The sequence below is a fragment of the Dacryopinax primogenitus genome (genome assembly GCF_000292625.1).
Source record: "Dacryopinax primogenitus strain DJM-731 SS1 chromosome Unknown DACRYscaffold_10, whole genome shotgun sequence".
NCBI classification, from domain to species: domain Eukaryota; kingdom Fungi; phylum Basidiomycota; class Dacrymycetes; order Dacrymycetales; family Dacrymycetaceae; genus Dacryopinax; species Dacryopinax primogenitus.
In genome coordinates this window covers 129,108-146,533 of record NW_024467207.1, presented here as the reverse complement: position 1 = coordinate 146,533, position 17,426 = coordinate 129,108, and the positions used below count along the sequence as shown (strand labels likewise).

At 53.9% G+C, this 17,426-nt stretch overlaps 8 protein-coding genes across 8 annotated transcripts; 5 read left to right on the top strand and 3 right to left on the bottom strand.

Annotated features, from left to right (window-relative positions):
• Positions 1–47: 47 nt before the first annotated feature.
• On the bottom strand, positions 48–458 carry DACRYDRAFT_37167 (MFS general substrate transporter; the record flags this gene model as incomplete). Its single annotated transcript, XM_040774426.1, has 1 exon — positions 48–458. A coding segment is annotated over one exon (411 nt), but the record flags the coding sequence as incomplete, so codon positions are not given.
• A 2,150-nt stretch (positions 459–2,608) lies between these two features.
• Positions 2,609–4,216, top strand: DACRYDRAFT_79814 (clathrin assembly protein AP47; the record flags this gene model as incomplete). Its single annotated transcript, XM_040776415.1, has 6 exons — positions 2,609–2,807; positions 2,869–3,067; positions 3,118–3,262; positions 3,312–3,746; positions 3,800–4,083; positions 4,136–4,216. 6 exons carry the CDS (start codon positions 2,609–2,611, stop codon positions 4,179–4,181), a joined length of 1,308 nt encoding a protein of 435 aa, XP_040628179.1. The 3' UTR covers positions 4,182–4,216.
• A 296-nt stretch (positions 4,217–4,512) lies between these two features.
• DACRYDRAFT_52656 (terpenoid cyclases/Protein prenyltransferase) lies at positions 4,513–6,217 on the top strand (the record flags this gene model as incomplete). The annotated part of the gene is made up of 7 exons (XM_040775119.1): positions 4,513–4,799; positions 4,872–5,034; positions 5,074–5,162; positions 5,219–5,305; positions 5,350–5,711; positions 5,758–6,056; positions 6,110–6,217. The coding sequence occupies 7 exons, from the start codon at positions 4,513–4,515 to the stop codon at positions 6,215–6,217; spliced, it is 1,395 nt and encodes a 464-aa protein (XP_040628178.1).
• Positions 6,218–6,431: 214 nt separating this feature from the next.
• Positions 6,432–7,553, bottom strand: DACRYDRAFT_52869 (carbohydrate esterase family 8 protein; the record flags this gene model as incomplete). Its single annotated transcript, XM_040775135.1, has 3 exons — positions 6,432–6,572; positions 6,620–7,006; positions 7,056–7,553. 3 exons carry the CDS (start codon positions 7,551–7,553, stop codon positions 6,432–6,434), a joined length of 1,026 nt encoding a protein of 341 aa, XP_040628177.1.
• Positions 7,554–8,012: 459 nt separating this feature from the next.
• DACRYDRAFT_107836 (uncharacterized protein) lies at positions 8,013–10,890 on the bottom strand (the record flags this gene model as incomplete). Its single annotated transcript, XM_040768546.1, has 8 exons — positions 8,013–8,429; positions 8,489–8,541; positions 8,596–8,893; positions 8,945–9,886; positions 9,934–10,139; positions 10,194–10,265; positions 10,319–10,511; positions 10,855–10,890. 8 exons carry the CDS (start codon positions 10,888–10,890, stop codon positions 8,013–8,015), a joined length of 2,217 nt encoding a protein of 738 aa, XP_040628176.1.
• Positions 10,891–11,522: 632 nt separating this feature from the next.
• Positions 11,523–12,452, top strand: DACRYDRAFT_107835 (NADP-binding protein; the record flags this gene model as incomplete). The annotated part of the gene is made up of 2 exons (XM_040768545.1): positions 11,523–11,645; positions 11,694–12,452. The coding sequence occupies 2 exons, from the start codon at positions 11,523–11,525 to the stop codon at positions 12,450–12,452; spliced, it is 882 nt and encodes a 293-aa protein (XP_040628175.1).
• A 50-nt stretch (positions 12,453–12,502) lies between these two features.
• On the top strand, positions 12,503–13,426 carry DACRYDRAFT_22476 (acyl-CoA N-acyltransferase). Its single transcript, XM_040772819.1, has one exon. It carries the CDS (start codon positions 12,602–12,604, stop codon positions 13,349–13,351), a length of 750 nt encoding a protein of 249 aa, XP_040628174.1. The 5' UTR covers positions 12,503–12,601; the 3' UTR covers positions 13,352–13,426.
• A 1,235-nt stretch (positions 13,427–14,661) lies between these two features.
• On the top strand, positions 14,662–16,530 carry DACRYDRAFT_107833 (MFS general substrate transporter; the record flags this gene model as incomplete). The annotated part of the gene is made up of 3 exons (XM_040768544.1): positions 14,662–14,910; positions 14,971–15,500; positions 15,552–16,530. The coding sequence occupies 3 exons, from the start codon at positions 14,662–14,664 to the stop codon at positions 16,528–16,530; spliced, it is 1,758 nt and encodes a 585-aa protein (XP_040628173.1).
• Between the last annotated feature and the right edge of the window lie 896 nt (positions 16,531–17,426).

Genomic DNA, 17,426 nt, shown 5'->3' with positions numbered 1-17,426 from the left:
AAAAAGAATGCCATCCCGCAAAGAGGCAGATTGAGGTAGAAGAGCCACCTCCATTGTCCGACTTGCGCAAGCGCACCTCCAATGGGCGGGCCGATGGCGCTCGCGAGAGACCACGTAGCACCAAGGATGCCGAGATAGACGCCTCGCTCGCGGAGAGGCACCAGGTCCGCAACGACGATCTCTGCTAGGGAGAGGATGCCTCCGCCGCCCAAACCTTGGACGGTCCGACCCGCAATAATCGAGGGCATGTCTCTAGCCGAGCCGGTGACGGCACTGCCGACGGCGAAAAGAAAAATAAAGGAGAGTAGGGCCCACTGGCGTCCGAAGATCGTGGCGATGTTGCCGGACAGCGGAAGGATGGCGGTGGAAGAGAGCGTGAAGGCGGAACCGATCCAGACAAAGTCGGACCCCCCATGCAGGTCGTCGACGATCGTGGGGAGAGCAGTGGACACGGCCGTCTATAAAACATCTTAGCCACCCGCGCAAAATAGCAATGAGAGGGTGGAAACATACCAGATCAAGAGCAGCCAAGATCGATGTGACACAGAGAGAAAGGATGATCATCCAGAAGCCGAAGTCTTTCTTGAACGTCACGTTCTCTTCTGACTCGCTGCTCTCGGTGACGACAGCCTCTGCCTTCTTTGGTGGGGTGGAGAGAGTGAGAGCATCAAGACTCCTCTCCTCATTCTGGTCGACAAGAGTAGGAGTACGAGAGAGCCGAGGAGCAGTCGGGTTCAGGTCGGGGGTAGACATCGTGTCGCGCTCTTCAGCTTCCGGTGGTGTAGACAAATTGGGCGCGCTGAACGTCGGCAGCGCGTCCGAGAGATTGTGTGGGGAGATTTGACAGCTCCATCCGTACGACACTTATATAGGCGGCCATGACGAGCAAGCTGGAACTGCAGACGAAAGAGAGACGTAGGCTATGTCCACGTTCTCGAGGACCCATGCGAACGCCACCGTCGCTTTGCAAGCAAAAAGACGAGCAGATTACGAGCGCGCCACGGTATACATAAGCAAGAAGTTATAGTTCCCCCTCGGGCAATGGGATCGCTTTGCAAGCGAAAAGACCAGCAGATTAGGAGCGTGTCAAAGGCATATAAGCAAACGATTACCGTTCCATCTTGTTGGGCATACAGAGGAGAAACGCGAAGCGCCCGTTGTCTCCTGGTGGCGATGCTGCTAAGAAGAGTCGATGAGCGTGAAGGCGACAAGAACGGTACAGTTTTGACGAGTCGCCTTCGGTGATGCCCGATTGTATAGTCCCATGAATCTGCGGCGCGAACAGCACCGTCGAGCTGTGATTGGCTCCTGACCTGCAAGTCACGCAACGCATCGGTCATCGGGCTGTGGATGAATCGTCTAGGATATGATGAGTCAATTCGGTGACCAGAAGTTAGCAACGCGTCATAGATAACGGCCATTTTGCTTCAATCTGCGACGCAAGGTCTAGAGTTTGGACCAAATTGTACCAACGTCGTATAGGAATGTGGTGGTGGAATGTTCTGGTCGGTCAACCCGTCAAATCATCTACCAAGTAGGCGATCTTACAAAACACATGGGAGTCGGGCAATGACGTGCTCTGAAGACGTGTATGTTTCTCGCTCGTGTTTCGTGACGTCGCAGGATGAGGATTCCGGTGAATTTCATTGTCTGATTTGGGCAGTGTTTACTCCTCCGAACAAAAGGTGGCCCCAGACAGCGCAAGGTGGGCTCATCTTGGTCCTTGGTGGCCGACTGAAGCACGTTTCTTCAGTCTGTACAACAGCCAGCGCGTCGCCTATGGGATCGTACTCCCCTCGCCTGACGGGATGTGGGAGAGCATGGTCGCCGCGCTGAACAGGATGCTGTTTATCTTCGTGCACTGAATGTCACGCCTGATTCTTGTACTTGTGTACAGTTAGGGCGAGAAGACATATATGGCGAACGAGTCGCGAAGGCGAGAAACGTGAGAAGTGCAGAATCCGTTGACTACGTATTCTTCGTTATGCAGGAGCCCCTGCGATACAGAGTTCAGCATTGCACTCGTATTCACGTGGAGTAGCCTCGGGCGAGTGCGGCCGTGGTCAATGCGGGAGAGAGACTGGCAATGCATTGCTTGATGTCGAAGATAATGAGAGTGCCATCGAGTTGTACAAACATCGGTACTTCCTGGGTTCTTCTGCTGCGCGGTTCATACAGGGGGTTTGTACCAGATGAAACGAAGAGAGAGCCGGGACTGCAATAGAATAGACGGATAGATCTCCTCGTTATGTCCATTGACGAAAAGCAGCATGCCAGGAAACTGGAATGACGGATATATATGCTAGGAATATGATCATCAGCGTCCGATTTGTTGGGTTGTTCAGCTTTCGTGCATTTGCCGCTGTTGATGTGCATCTCACTGTTCTAATTGGTTCTTGATTGACATGATATCGTCGTCTTCTACGCAGCAGGTTGTGAACAAGAGTAAATAAGAGCTGCTAGTAGTCATCAACATAATGATACAAAGAAGAAGAATGCTGCCCTCGAGGCGACTACTGGCGCGACTACTTCCTCACAGCCACCATTCCCTTACTCTCCCACGTCTGCTCCTCCTCCTCGAGCTCCTTCTCACAACTCCTCATCCTAAATGGCCTCCCTCATCGCCATCCTCGACCTCAAAGGCAAGCCGCTCATCCAGCGTACATACAGGGACGACGTATCCCCATCTCAGATCGAGCGGTTCCTCCCTCTGGCCCTCGAGTTGGAGGAAGATGGGCAGGCTGTCAAACCGTGCTTTTCGAGTGGGGGAGTGAACTACATGCATATTAGGCATAGTAACTTGTACTGTGAGCACCTATATTGCATCTCAGGTGGGTGATACTGAATACTGAATACGGGATACCGCAGTGCTGGCACTCTCAAAACGGAACACAAACGCAGCAGAGATAATCATCTTCCTCCATCGGCTCGTCTCTGTCCTGATCGAGTACTTCAAAGAGCTCGAAGAAGAGTCTATCCGGGACAACTTTGTGATCATATACGAATTGCTGGACGAGATGATGGACTTTGGATACCCGCAGACGACCGAGAGCAAGATCCTCCAGGAGTGCGTCTTCCCTTTTTGACTTGTCCATGCGGTTGATCAAGCGGTTCAAGGTACATCACCCAGGAGTCGCATAAGCTCGAAGTACAGGCCAGTGTACCGATTACAGTTACGAACGCTGTGTCGTGGCGGTCGGAAGGTATCCGCTACCGGAAGAACGAGGTCTTCCTCGACGTGATCGAGTCCGTTAACATGCTCGTACGTCCCTGTTCTTCTGCACCAAACCCCCGCTCATATTTGCCCTCAGGTAAACGCCAACGGGAACGTGATTCGTTCCGAGATCCTCGGCGCAGTAAAGATGAAATGCTACCTCTCTGGCATGCCGGAGCTGCGTCTTGGCCTGAACGACAAGGTGATGTTCGAGACCACCGGCCGGACATCAAGGGGCAAGTCGATCGAGATGGAGGACGTAAAGTTCCACCAGTGTGTCCGCCTGTCCCGATTCGAGTCGGACCGAACGATATCCTTCATACCCCCTGACGGAGAGTTCGAGCTCATGACCTACCGCCTGAGCACACCGGTCAAGCCGCTGATTTGGGTCGAGGCGGCCGTGGAGAGCTACAGAGGGAGCAGAGTGGAGTATATGGTCAAAGTACGAGCGCAGTTCAAGAGACGCAGTCAGGCGAACAACGTCGAGATCTTCGTGCCTGTGCCGGAGGATGCGGATACGCCCAAGTTCCGGGTGCGTGCTCCTGAATTCGTACCCTCCTACGTCCCGGTCCTGACAGTACACAGGCATCAACAGGCGGCGTACAGTACGCCCCCGAAAAGTCCGCTTTTGTATGGAAGATCAAGCAGCTAGGGGGAGGGCGTGAGTTCCTCATGCGCGCGCACTTTGGCTTGCCTTCAGTGAAGAACGTCGACGACGTGGACCGCCGTCCACCCATCCAGGTCAAGTTTGAGATCCCGTATTTCACCGTCTCGGGCATCCAGGTACGGTACTTGAAGATTGTAGAGAAGAGCGGGTATCAGGCGCTCCCCTGGGTAAGGTATATCACCCAGAGCGGGGACGAGTATGCGTATGTGTATTTCCTGCTCACTGTTGAGTGTTGTGCTGATTTTGAGGGAAAGGATGAGGACGCTTCAGGAAAAAGATGCGTCGATTCAGCCTATATAGAGAGGGAGTTGTATACATATTTGTATCGTAGCAATACACCTTATATCCTGCGTTTGGCGTCGAAATGAGTGAAGAATAATAAGCGCTCGTCGTTCCACGCTGGCAAGACCACATTCCGCGTCGCCGAGAGTGCTTAAGCCGACGAGCTCACCATCCAGCTCGCTGTCTACATCAGTGTACTCAACGTATGCGACAGTCTAGAAAGGCACGTCCACACCGCCACGCACATGTTATCATTGCCTTCTGATCATCGCCGCCCTATTGTACTCACTAGGTTCGCACTCCGTCAAGCGCCTCGTCGTCCTCTGCCTCTCGACGTCCACAACAGACAATGTCCCTCCCCTCCCTCTTCTCTTCACCCCGTCCAACACCCACCGATGCCCTCTCGACGCCCACCTCTCAAGATCAATCCTCCACCGAGTCGCTCATCATCCCCCTCCTCAGCAAGCCCGACACTCTGCATCGGCGCGAGCACATGATGTGGCTCCTCAGGCTCCTCTTTCGCGGTTTTCCAGACTCTTATTCGAGTCAGGACGCGAGCCAGCCCTGGTTGATCTATTGGGTGCTGCAGTCGCTTATCCAGCTAGGGGGAGTGATGGATCCCGAGTCGGCGAAGAAGTGCGTCTTACACTCTCGCTCACTTACTTTTCACCTTACTTCTTGCACTGATCTGAGCTCATGTTTGTATAGAGGAGTACAGACGATAATGCGGTTCTGGTCCCCGTCAGGTGGGTTTGCAGGAGGACCGTACCAGAACGCCCACGTCCTCCCCACGTACGCCGCTGTCTGCGCGCTGGCCATAGTTGGCGGGCGGCCTGGCGAAGGCGGAGGATGGGACCAGATCGATCGGTATGTGTCCATTTCCTGTATTGTTAGGAGGAGACTAACGTAGTGTAGGGCAAAGCTGTACGACTTCTTCCTTAGTTTGAAGCAGAGTGATGGGAGTTTTATTGTCTGCGAGAACGGGGAGGTCGACATGAGGTACGTGCGCCATACCATCTGCCAGTGCAGCGTCTAACTTCCTCAATGCCGTGCAGAGGATGCTACTGCCTGCTGTGTGTAGCGACGATGCTAGATATCCTCACCCTCGAGCTGGTCGAAGGTCTGGCGGAGTATATAGCCAAGTACGCCCGCGCCTCATCACTCAGCGCTACCTAACGTAGCCCAGTTGCCAGACGTACGAAGGCGGATTCTCCTCCGCATGCTATTACCTCTCTTCTGCCCGTGGGAGACTAGGCGAAGCGCACGGAGGGTACACATACTGCGCCTTGGCGTCCCTCTTCCTCCTGCGCCCTCTAGTTCCACACGTCTTCCACCTCATCGACCTCCCCCGCCTTGTTCGGTGGGCCACGGGCATGCAGGGGCTCCCTGTAGAGGGTGCTGGCTTCAGGGGAAGGACGAACAAGCTTGTTGACGGGTGTTATTCTTGGTGGGTGGGGGGGATGGAACCCTTGCTTCGGGAGTTGGTAAGGGAAAAAGCAGGAGGAGAAGGGGAGTGGGAAGACTGGGACGACGCTGTCTTCCAGAAAGGTCGGTTCTTCCAGTGTCGGAGCGCGGATTGCTGACGTTGGAGTAGAGGGCATCCAACACTATACACTTGCGATCGCCCAACTCGCCCAAGGCGGGCTGAGGGACAAGCCTAGCAAGCCGCCCGATGCGTACCACACAGCGTGCAACCTCGCTGGGCTAGCGACGGCGCAGCACCGGGTTGCCCGAAGCCCGCAGGTGAGGCAGCAGATGCTGGGGAAGTGGGCGGTGGCCAGGAATCCCCAGGTAGAGGATCGGGAAGGGAGGAGGGAAGCATATTTGGCCAGCTGTGAATGGGCGGAAGATGAGGGTGCGGACGTCTACCTCGGGGGAGAGGATAATAGAGTCGTAAGTCTTCCTCTCACACTGCGTGGATGATGTGCCGCAGCTGATGTGCGTAGAACGCCGTGCACCCGTTGTATAATCTTACGATTACGAGCGTGAGGAAGATGATGGGCCACTTTTATGCGCAGGAACCGGTTAAGAGTTCTGTTGATCAGGATGACTGAGGATTGAGGATTTGTTGATTATGGATGCGCCGCTCAGACCACTTGTACGAGAAACGATAACGAATTTATGTCATGTGCTATGTTGTTGGTCTTGTCGCGTTGAACGTTTCGCAGTTGTAAACGAGAGGGCTAAGAACTTCCTCCGTCTTATCCATATGATCCAAGAAGATGAACGACTCCAACGTGGATCGGACAGCGGTATACAGCACTAAGCCTACAAATACCGCTGATCAACCCATGTCAAGTAATCGCTCCCCAACACACTGCCAATAGTATACGGTGCATCCTCTGCGCTCGTGTTCAACAACATCGAAAAATTCGCGCGCTGAGCATTCCATTTCCCGGGTCCATAATTCTGTACGCCATCAGGCGCGAACAAGCCGTTAAGGCAGGGAGGCTCACCTCGTACTCCACAAATGTGACATGGTCGATGTTCTCGTTCGGCGGGGGATCCCAGATACTCCACCCAGCCGGGTTAAGCTCCGAGCCCAAATAACTCCTTTGTACGCTCACAGCGGCATAATCATGCCACGGCCTCCCAAGATAGACCTTCCCGCTCGTTCCCGGCTCCGCATCTTCGGCAAGCACGATCTCGCACTGATCTAGCACGTAGAGCGCCGGGTTCGTAGCTGAGTCACGGCCGGAGGCGGTCACGCAGCCTGGACCGGCGGAGCCGATCCGGGATTTGGTGATGAAGGCGCGGCCTTCTTGCCCGAAGATGAAGTCGACGACGCCTTCGATGTAGGAATGGGAGTAGAACTGGGTACCAGTGTTGGCGAGGAGTGTGTCCTAGGGAGGAAGTCAGTAACACTCTCTCACTTGGAACGGCAAGCCTAACCTGATAGCTCTTCAAGCTCATTCCGTAATACCCGTGCTCGTTGCCATACGCGCTCAAGGCAAGTGCCTGTCCGTTATACGCACTCTCACCGAACGTGTTGACCAGGTTGATGTTGTACATCCCGAACCTGTCCTTATGCACGCGCACCGTCCCGCTGGCATCGTCGCTCCCCGTCGTATTCTTAGCCGCGTATCGGGTGATAGTGACTTCGTTCTGTTCCCAAGTAGACGCGTCCCGCGTGTAGCCGTAGACGTACGTGGGGCCAGTGCGGTTGATGTACACTGCTTCGCTGTACGTGCCGGGGTAGATGAAGATCGACCTCGTGGTGTTATCCTGCGGGAGAGCATCTACCGCTGACTGCACAGAGGGATACTCGTGCGAATTAGTCGTGTTCAATCGCACGATGGCAGCGCCCAGCGGCGGGGTGACGCGCGGGCCGAAGATGATCGGGGTTGCCCGCACGCAGACAGCAAGCAACAGTAAGCCACAGAGTCGCATCGTAGTTGAGGAGGTACACTGCTGGGCATTTCGACAGTCAAGAGTCCTATTATAGAAGAGCACCTGTCCAGAAGCAGATTGTTTGTGAGCGGTCCGGCAACGGTCCGAGCTCACGAAGTATCTCAGTGCTTGAAGGAGTCACAGAAGCGTATGACAGCAAGGCAGAATTCTCCCCGAGAGCATGTGAGCCAGACACGCAGATCCATCAGACAGGAAAACAACAATAGACCGTGTGGGGTGAGGAATGACCAGCATCCAGATGTCACAAGAAGGAAGAAAGGGACGTCTTTACCCCGCGCGGAGAGAGTTGATGAGAATGGGGCGGACGCTGAACTCACATGTTCATTGACGCCGCCCCCAATCATGAATTATTCTACAAACCGACCACTTGTGGTATACTTTACAATGCCCGAAACCCAGGAGAGAACAGTCTATGAGAAGATCTAGCCACACACCGGCTTATACCTCTTCCTGCCAACCACTCTCATCGTACACTTCCTCGTACCCATCGTCGTATTGTTCTCCGCCCTGGAATCTCTGGAGCGTTCTGTAGCCCGGGATCGGTCCGTCCTCCTCGACGACCTCCATCTCCTCCTCCTCCTCTTCTTCCTCGGCGCCTTCTTCCCCACCGGCGGCGGCGCGCTTCTCTTCCGCAGCAGAACGAAGCCCAGCCTTGCTCTGGGTTGGAGATGTCACGCCTAGCTTGAGCGGTCGATTGAAAAGCTGTTCTAGCGCATCGTAGTTGATACGCTTGCTCCGCACCTGCGGCTCTCCCTTCTTGCGATAAGTGCCAGTGATAAGAGCCATGGCGCTCTCCGCAGGTGTGGCACCGCGCGGGTTGCTCGAGTCACGCGGCCCAGTACGTTTGTTCGAGTGCTGATTACGTAATGTAATGGTTAGAAATTGTTACTTTCACGGCGAATTGATCTACCAACCTTTCGCTTTTTGGGTGCAGGCTCCTCCTCGCCTTGGGCAACCGCCTCTCTGGCTAAGGAAAACATAAGTTGCCATTCTCACTTGCTCGGTTTACGGTGTGTCTCACCTGCACATTTCTCCAGATATTGCCGATTGAGCTCCACCCAAACGCGCTCTTTGGCTTCCACCTCGGCATCGGTGAGGATGTAGTCATCGAGCTCTGCTTCATCAAGATCGATCTCCTCCTCCCCATCTTCCCAAGCAGGTGCAGAAGCGCGCATGATCTGCAAACGTTTCTCATCTAGTTGGTCAGCGATGGCGAGAGACTCCTCAATCACGCTCCTTTCTGCAGTCAGAGGGAGCGTCACTTCCGAAGAGATGAGCTGCTCAATGAGCCGATCAGTCTCCTCTGCGTCGTTGGCCGTCTATAAACTAACGTGAACATCGACGAAATTCAACTGAGCCCTGGTACGTACCGGGACAAGTGGACCGCTGCTGGCCACTTGGGTTGGCTCATCGGGGAGGAATAGCGGTTCGTCCGCTGCAGTTTCCGTAGGCGGCACCCCCATGCTTGCCATCTCGTCGATAAGGCGCTTGAAGCTCATGTCCGGCATCCCTGATGGGGGAGGAAGAGTTGGGACAGAGGGTACAACGGATAAATCATCTTCTAATCGAGGTCGTTTCGTCGCGGGACTTGGCGGTGCCGACAATCCCACGACCGAGCCATCACCGTCTGCTCCATCTGTCTTATCTCCGCGCTTTCGCTTGGAAATCACGCCGGATGGCGCAATAACAGATGACTGTCCATTCTCAAGTCGGGGGCGCTTGGGGGACGGCTCCGGTGTAGAAGGACCAGGTGTTCCTGCGACCGAGGAGTCGGCAACGCTCTCGTCTTCCTCTTCCTCTCCACGCTTCCGTTTCTTCCCCTTCCTTTTATTTTCCTTCCCCGAGCTCTGCTTAAGCAGCTTTGCCTGTGCCCTTTCCTCCTTCTCCTGCCCTTTGGTGAAGCTCGGCGGGTTCTGCTCGACGTCCAACCACTTGTGCCTGAACTCATCCAAGGAAAAGCTCGCGCTAGGTGTCTTTCCAAACTCGACCAGCCGCTTCTTCAGGGTCGTATCCGCAATCTTGACAACCTGCACGATCTCCAGCACGCTTCTCCGGTAGTTGTTCATCCTCGCGGCCAGAAGCAACGCCGCACCGCAAATACCGGATGGCCGGCGACCAGTGTACAGCCAGTCCCGCTTGAACCGGTGCACGATACGCACTGCGTCGTCCCGGATCTTCTCACGGTCTTCGCCGAACTCCAGCAGCTTGCTGAACCGTTCGATGTAGAATTCGGGATCGACCAAGTCGAGATTCTTCACGGGAAGGAGTTGGACGAGCTGCAGGTAGACATTCCCGAGATCAAAAACATTTGCCTGTCTCGTATCAGCATAATGGTAATAAATGACCCGCATATACGCACTTGGAGCAGATCGGATAGGTCGATGAGCATGATCGGCCTCTGATGCTGCCTGACCGCAATGTAGCAGCATGCGCCAATAACCAACAAACTCCTCCGACCCTTCGTAAACCCCATCTCATACGCGAGAATCCACCATCGCTCGGCGTAGCCGATAACGGTCTCTGTAATACCGAGGTGGCGTTTCAGCCCTTGGAGGATCTGGCGAGCTGCGCGACGGGTTGAGGACTATAGCTGCGGGAGTAACTATAACAGATGCGTACCTTTATGCTTCGCCTGCTCCATAGATTCAAAGTTACCCTGTCTGCCCCAAGGCGCATTGATCTTTGCTCGGGCTGTGGCGGATACATCAGCTGGTGTTCCGCATGTCAAGAGATATTGCACGTACTAGCACCAGCAGCAACATGACTTCCTTGCACAATCGCTGCACCTCCGCTCGTCTCACCGAATGTCACCTCCGCAACGATAGTGTTTTCCTCGGTGACGCATCCGCAAGTCAAGCAGAAAGAGGCACCAGCACTTGCGTCGAAGTCGAAACGGACGCCCCCACACTCGGGGCAACGTTGGGGAGGCTGTGGTGCCTGTAGAGGAAACTGAATAAGAATATGATACGACAACAATAGAAAGAATACACCATTGTTCACTGCTCAAAAAAATTGTGTCCCCAGGAGAGGATGCGGATGGCCGAAGAAGGTAATTAGGGTAGATGGTCGACAGCTGATGAAGAACCAGTCACACACCATCACAATTGCTTCCGCTTAGAAGTATTAGGCGCCGGGCACTAGCCAACTCTACCTCCCGAATCGATTATCAACACCATCTCTTTTGTATGTCTCTGTCTTCGACGTCTGGTCAATTGGCTGGTCTCCATCTCCCGATTCAACTGCTCTTGTAGCATGAGGTTCCACTGGGCGACAAGCTTACAAACTTGCAGTAACCAGTGTGCCCGCCGGTCTGCATGACTGTGTTATGCTTTTCGGGCTCATCATCCGGGATGCTCGGACTCGATGCGATGGAAATGGTATCAGAACCGCCAGCGTGTAGGAGACTCTGTCCGGCATCGACCAGCAACCCTGGATTCACGCTCTCCCAGTCTACACCTAATCGGGCTCTCCTTCTTCGTTCCAACTTCTTTTACAATGCCCTTCTTGCTCGCTAAGCATACATACCCTAGGGGTTCGCATTACCTTTGCAGAAGGCTTACCAACTTTCCTCACAGCCCTAAACCAGAGTCGCGCGCCTTCATATCTGTTCTCGCTTGTCTATCATTGTTCTACCACATTGGTCGTTCACTTGATGCTGCTGACCAACATGAAAGCTTACTTTAGAAGTTACAGGATATCGCCGATGTCGTTCCTCCGCTTCCCGGAGAGTGTGGCGACATAGCATGTAGAACTGACTTGGAGCTGGGGCCCTTGGGATTACCAACTAATGCCGCAATTTGTCATCGACTAAACTTCTGTGACTTCGATGTGACATTTGCCCGAGGCTCAGAACAGTGAAAACCGCAAGATCTTGGGATATAAAGCCGAGCTACGTTTCCGGTTGGCATCTAGCATACAGGTGGCTCTGTCCCAAACACCCTCACATCGATGTGTGGATTCAAGGCTTTTGCTGTTGCCGGTGCTGGAGACATCGGTCGATTTATTCTTGAGGAGCTCGTTCGTCATGTTGCAGATGACAGCGTAACGACTATAGTCGCGCTTACGCGCTCGGTGAGTGATCAACCCAGAATGCTCGCAACCCATCTAACACCGCAGAAGAGCACGGGATACGATGATTTGGAAGCGAAGGGAATTGTGTTCAAGACAGTCGACTACTCGGAACCTACCACTCTGGTCTCTGCTCTCCAGGGCATCGACGTTGTCATCTCCGCCATTACTCACAATGCCCTTCCCGCCGAGTTCCCCTTGGCAGATGCAGCTAAGGCTTCCAGAGTCAAGCACTTCGTCCTCTCCGAGTACGGCAATCCATCGAATGGCAAAACCTACGGCATGTTCGAATTGAAGAACCGCGTCCGGCAGTATCTCATCGCACTCGACCTCCCTTACTCGCAGTTCTTTACTGGCATATTCCCCGACTGGTGGTTCGACCATCGTCCTGAGTGGGGCTTTGACCTGCCCAACGGGAAGGCCGTGGTAGGCGGTTCGGGGAACGTGCCTATTTCATGGACTGCTAGGCCTGACATTGCCCGCTACATGGTGTACATCCTCACCCATCTGTCGCCTGCAGAGCAGAGGAACAAGGCATTTGCGATGGAGGGCGAGAGGAAGACGATCAACCAGGTGTTGGAAGAGTATCAAGCACGCACTGGCAAGCAGCTCGAGATCACCTACGAATCAAAGGAGTTCTTGGAGAAGCAAGTCAAGGAGCACCCGGATGACTTCGAAAATGGACTTGTTCGGATGCTGCGCCTGGAGTTCGAAAGGGGCGAAGGACAGACGGGGTCACCGGAGGAGGTCAACAAGTATTGGCCTGATTTCAAGCCTGCGAAGGTCATCGACGTTATCCCTAGCCTCTAGAGCTTTGAATTAAAGTGACAGCACTATATGAATCACACAGCGTGTTGAGAGCAATATCTGGCGCTGCAGTGTGGATTGTTGAGTGATCCTCTCTGATCATGTCCACGCGTCAACGCGAATGACTCAGCATGACGGTAGTGCGAGTCACGATGGAGTTACCGTTTGGCTCCCACTGCCTCTCCCATTTCCCCAGCTACGTTCCCGGCATGCCAGCTCCCAGCCCACCACCCTTCAAGACCACTACCCGTCTGCAAATCCGCGCCTTTCAGGATAACGACGCCGCCTTTTGGCTACATCTGCGCGGCCAAAAGAGCGTCTTACAGCCCGCCACCTTCGGGTATGCCGTACCCCCTGCGCTGAACATGTGGGAAACATGGCGGAAGTTGATCGACGAAGCGCTTTTTGCGGGCATTATAGAGGTGAAAGGAGATTTCTCGGGGTTGGTGAAGAGGTTAGAAGAGGATGAAGGGGTAGCTTGGGATCCCGCGCCAGAACAGCAAGATGAGCGCGGGAAGGAGAAATACATGGAGTGGGCAAGCAGATCACACCCAGCTGGGATCATATTGCTGCGGGTACACATTCCCAAGAATAGGGATGCCGAGCTGGGGATGATGTTTTCCCCCGAATGGCAGGGCTTGGGTCTGGGCATCGAGCTCCTCCGTTGGCTGATACCGCACGCATTCGACCAACTGGGGATGCACAGGCTGAGCCTGACTGTGAAGGTGAGTAACGAGAGGGCGAGGCGGCTGTACGAGAAGGTCGGGTTTGTCCTGGAGGGGAGGAGGAAAGCGGCCGTCTGGGAGGATGGAAGGTGGGAGGATATTCTGGAGATGGGCATCGTTGCGGAGGAGTTCTGGGAACGATGCCATGTAGAGAAGGAGCGAGCGAGGGAGGAGTGAGGCAGCGTTCGGAGTATTGGGATTTCAGCAAGAGATGCAGTTACAGCATAGACGGTCTAGAAATCTGTCACCTGCCTTGATACACCAATTCAGTTTCACCCTCAACATCCCAGCCCATAGTCTCAAATCTCCCTCCCCTCCTCCTTGCCATCTTCACATCAGACAGGGAAGACACTGATGCAGGAGATTTGGCTGCCACACATCTCTGGCAGTGGGACAAGCTGAGAAATACCTCCTCAGAGGATGTATTTCTCAGCTTGTCATTGATGACAATGAGAGTATCACAGAAGACCATGTAACATTACATGGTCTTTTGCAATACTCTTGTTCACACTGACCCCAATGGTGGTTTCATCATATGAGATTGATCAAACTTGAGAAGCTCATCAGCCTGTGCCATCATCCTAGTTCATCAGTGCAATAATGATCAGTCACCTGCACAGTTTCCCCATGCTTAAAAATCATGGGGCACTCTGTGACGGCATAATGGTCGTAACATGGTGGTCATCACATACCTAACGCCGATGTGACTCAAAGCCTTGCTGATGTCATCATCCATGCCGCCGGGTTATCATCGATGTAAATTGATTGATAATCAAATCAATCCACGGAAGACGATGGCATGGATGCACATATCCACGGCACCCTGTTCGTCCGAGATTCTTCGCCGGCCGGCCACGTCAGTCCAGCCGCAGTCGATATCCTCACTCAACGCCGCAGCTCAAATCTCAAACGTGGGAAAAACAGGCACGGGTTCGGCCGTCCCCGAACCCAATCTGGTTAAAACTGTATCGTTATGGTCAATTTCGGACCCTGTGGCTGCCTCGGCCCGTCTTAATATCGGGCAATGGCTACACTGCCACCAGGGGACACCGGCGCTTGGTACCAGCCGCATCTCAACTGATCATCATCATTAGTACTGCGTGTTACCTTACTGCACTTGTGAGCATTCCCGCCGCAGTCGACGGTCTGTCATCTACCACTCTGGACAAAATGAAACTCTACCTTTGCTTACTCTCTTGCTTTGATGAGCTCGAACTCCCCATGGCAATCGGCCCTTGGTCAACTAGTGCACCTGCGTGGACTGTCGGGGACGCGGACATGGGTGCTACGGGCGCTCGGCATGTTGACGCGGTCCCTCGCTGCGCTCAACATTGTGTTTTCGTCTGCTCCCAATTTGGCACTTCTAGTCGCGCATATAAGAGTCTCACACATAGATTGGTTGGATCTCCTCGCGGAACAACCTGAACTCGGCGCCGATGAACACACCAGCTTTCTCTACTCCACAGAAAGTACAAGCGGGCAACACCATGTCTACCCCCGACGCCTCCTTGTCTGCTTCGCGCCTTTCTCGCACACCCACTTTGGTGGAACCTAATGAAGACAGACACGAGCGGGATGCGGATACGGTCACCCTCACACCTCCACTGGAAGAAGCGCCCGCGATCGTCTCTGAAAGCGCAGAGCTAGAGCAGCACTATGGTGTGAAGAAGGATGCTGGATTCTGGATGATCATCCTCTCTCTTTGCGTGACGTCCTGGTTAGCTGCTATCGACCTAGTAAGTTTGCATACCGTCAATGTCTAATTCTTTTGGCACACATGCTCAACGCATTTGCAGACGTCCGTCTCCACCGCCCTTCCCACGATAGTCGACGACCTTCACGGCGGTTCCGACTTTGTTTGGGTCGGATCTGCCTTCACGCTAGCCTCCACAGCCATTCTCCCCCTATCGGGCAATATCGCCACCATATTCGGGCGCCAATTCTCCGTTCTCTCCTTCATCTTCCTCTTCGCGGTTGGGAGCGCGATCACCGGCTCAGCCCAAAACATGCCCGCGATGATCGCTGGCCGGACGATCCAAGGTCTAGGCGGAGGCGGCATCCTCTCCCTGGCAGAGATCATCGTTGCCGACCTTGTACCTCTGCGCGAGCGAGGGATGTATCAAGGCATCCTCGGCTCGGTATGGGCTTTCGCGAGTGCCATCGGCCCACCTATTGGAGGTGGTCTTGCCCAGGCTGGGCAATGGAGGTGGCTGTTCTACCTGAACCTCCCGCTCTGCGCGATCGCCTTTGGCTTGACATTCGCTTTTTTGAAGCTCAAGAGGCCGCCTGGTTCCATGAGGGAAAAACTGGCAAGAATCGATTGGATGTGAGTTTCTATTCGTCCTTCTTCATCGTGGATAGCTTATCCGAGATACAGTGGTAATATCATGATCATTATTGCCTCCACCCTTGCCATTGTCGCCCTAGTGGAAGGCGGCATCACCCACCCATGGAATTCCTACCAGATCCTAGTACCTCTCATCGTAGGTATTGTCGGCATCGGCATCTTCCTCGTGTACGAAAGCTACTGGGTGATCGGGGAACCGATGGTACCGTTTGACATCTTCTCCAACCGCACGTCTCTCAGCGGTTATGCTGGCAACTTCATGCACGGCGTCACTTCGATCATCCTCATATACTACCTGCCAGTTTACTTCCAGAGCACGATGCTCGCCTCTCCAGTCCGAAGCAGCATCCAGCTTTTCCCTTCGGCATTCATCATTGCACCTGTGGCTATTATCGTAGGCATCTCCGTCGCTGCGACAGATCACTACGTCACACAAAACGTTGTCGCATGGATGCTCTGTATGATCGGATACGGGCTCATAACCACTCTCACGAAGGACAGCTCAACCGGCACCTGGGTCGGATATCAGATTGTCGCCGCCACAGGCGTCGGCATCCTCTTCCCTGCGACAACCTTCCCCGTGCTCGCTCCGCTGCCGATAACGAAGACCGCGCATGCACTTGCGTTCTATACTTTCCTGCGGACCTTTGGTCAGACGTTCGGTGTCACGATCGGCGCCACGGTCTTGCAGAACGAGCTCAGCCGGAAACTTCCTTCTGCATTCTCAGCCCTCTTTCCGGCGGGAGTGAACATCGCCTACGCTGCTATTCCTCAGATCCCAACTCTTCCCCAACCATTACAGGATCAAGTACGCGTAGCGTTCGCCACTAGTCTATCGACGATGTGGAAGGTCACCCTAGGCCTGGCCGGTGCTGGCTTGGCGACGACATTCTTCATGAAGCAGATTCATCTGCATGTGGAGACTGACGATCAATGGGGCAGAGACGGCAAGCAAGAGACTGGAGATGCGGAGAAGGCGTTAACACTGAAGACGCAGGCCTCTGCATGAAGGAAGTGCTGACGGGAGTGGGACGTGTTTCCGAACAAGCTAGAGATATATCACTAATCTGTGCATCATGCATGTATTTATAGTCCGGTATTCCCTGCCCAAAATACGGCTCATTAGCCGCCCTTCAACTGAAGGTAGTGCGGGAGCTTCTTGTGAATTCGTTCTACCAAGCCAGTCGTGTTGAAGAAGGCCGAACCAAGGAGCTGCTGACAAGTTTCCAAGGGCATAAGCACCCGGGAAATGACAAACTCGCTTACCAGTTTGAAACAGCTGATAACGTCGCAGTGGACGGTGTTTGAAAATGATCAAACGAAACGTGTGCAATGTACGCCGGGTTATAAGTTTGAGAACAAGAAGCTTTGATGCGCCCGATGCGCAGACCGAGCTGAAAACTTCCTGCTGTCGATTCCCCATTAGTCCCGCTTTCGACAGGTTACAACTCAGCCACAAGAAATAGCTACTGGCCATGTATTCGTCGATTTCATGACTCGCTGGGTATTCCATCCGCTGATCACGTAGATGCAAACAGCCCTTCTTTCGGATCGCGTTCACAGCTGTTGCTCAATGGATTGGGAAATCGGTGTAGAGGATCCAGAGACGGCGGCTGTTGATGTTTGCAACGTGTAGCACACATAGGTCGATATACGTACAACGGTATTATTGTGGAGTTTTGCGGCCTGCGGAGTCGGCGAAGGAGGGTTCGCAGCGGTCAATTGGGGCAACAAAACATTACCTCAGCATTAATGCCGTAAATCTTTGCCCGCAGCCACGCCGGCATCACGTGTGCTCTATTGAGGTGGGGCGCACTGCCACCAAGGGTTAATATCACAGCATGTCGAAGGGTCCTGTGCTGTGCTTTACCAAGGTTATATAACTCCATATAAGTAGTAATTTAG

Excerpts from the sequence above, each read along its gene's own strand:
- DACRYDRAFT_22476 (XM_040772819.1), top strand. The coding sequence starts at position 12,602 with ATGGAGTTACCGTTTGGCTCCCACTGCCTCTCCCATTTCCCCAGCTAC.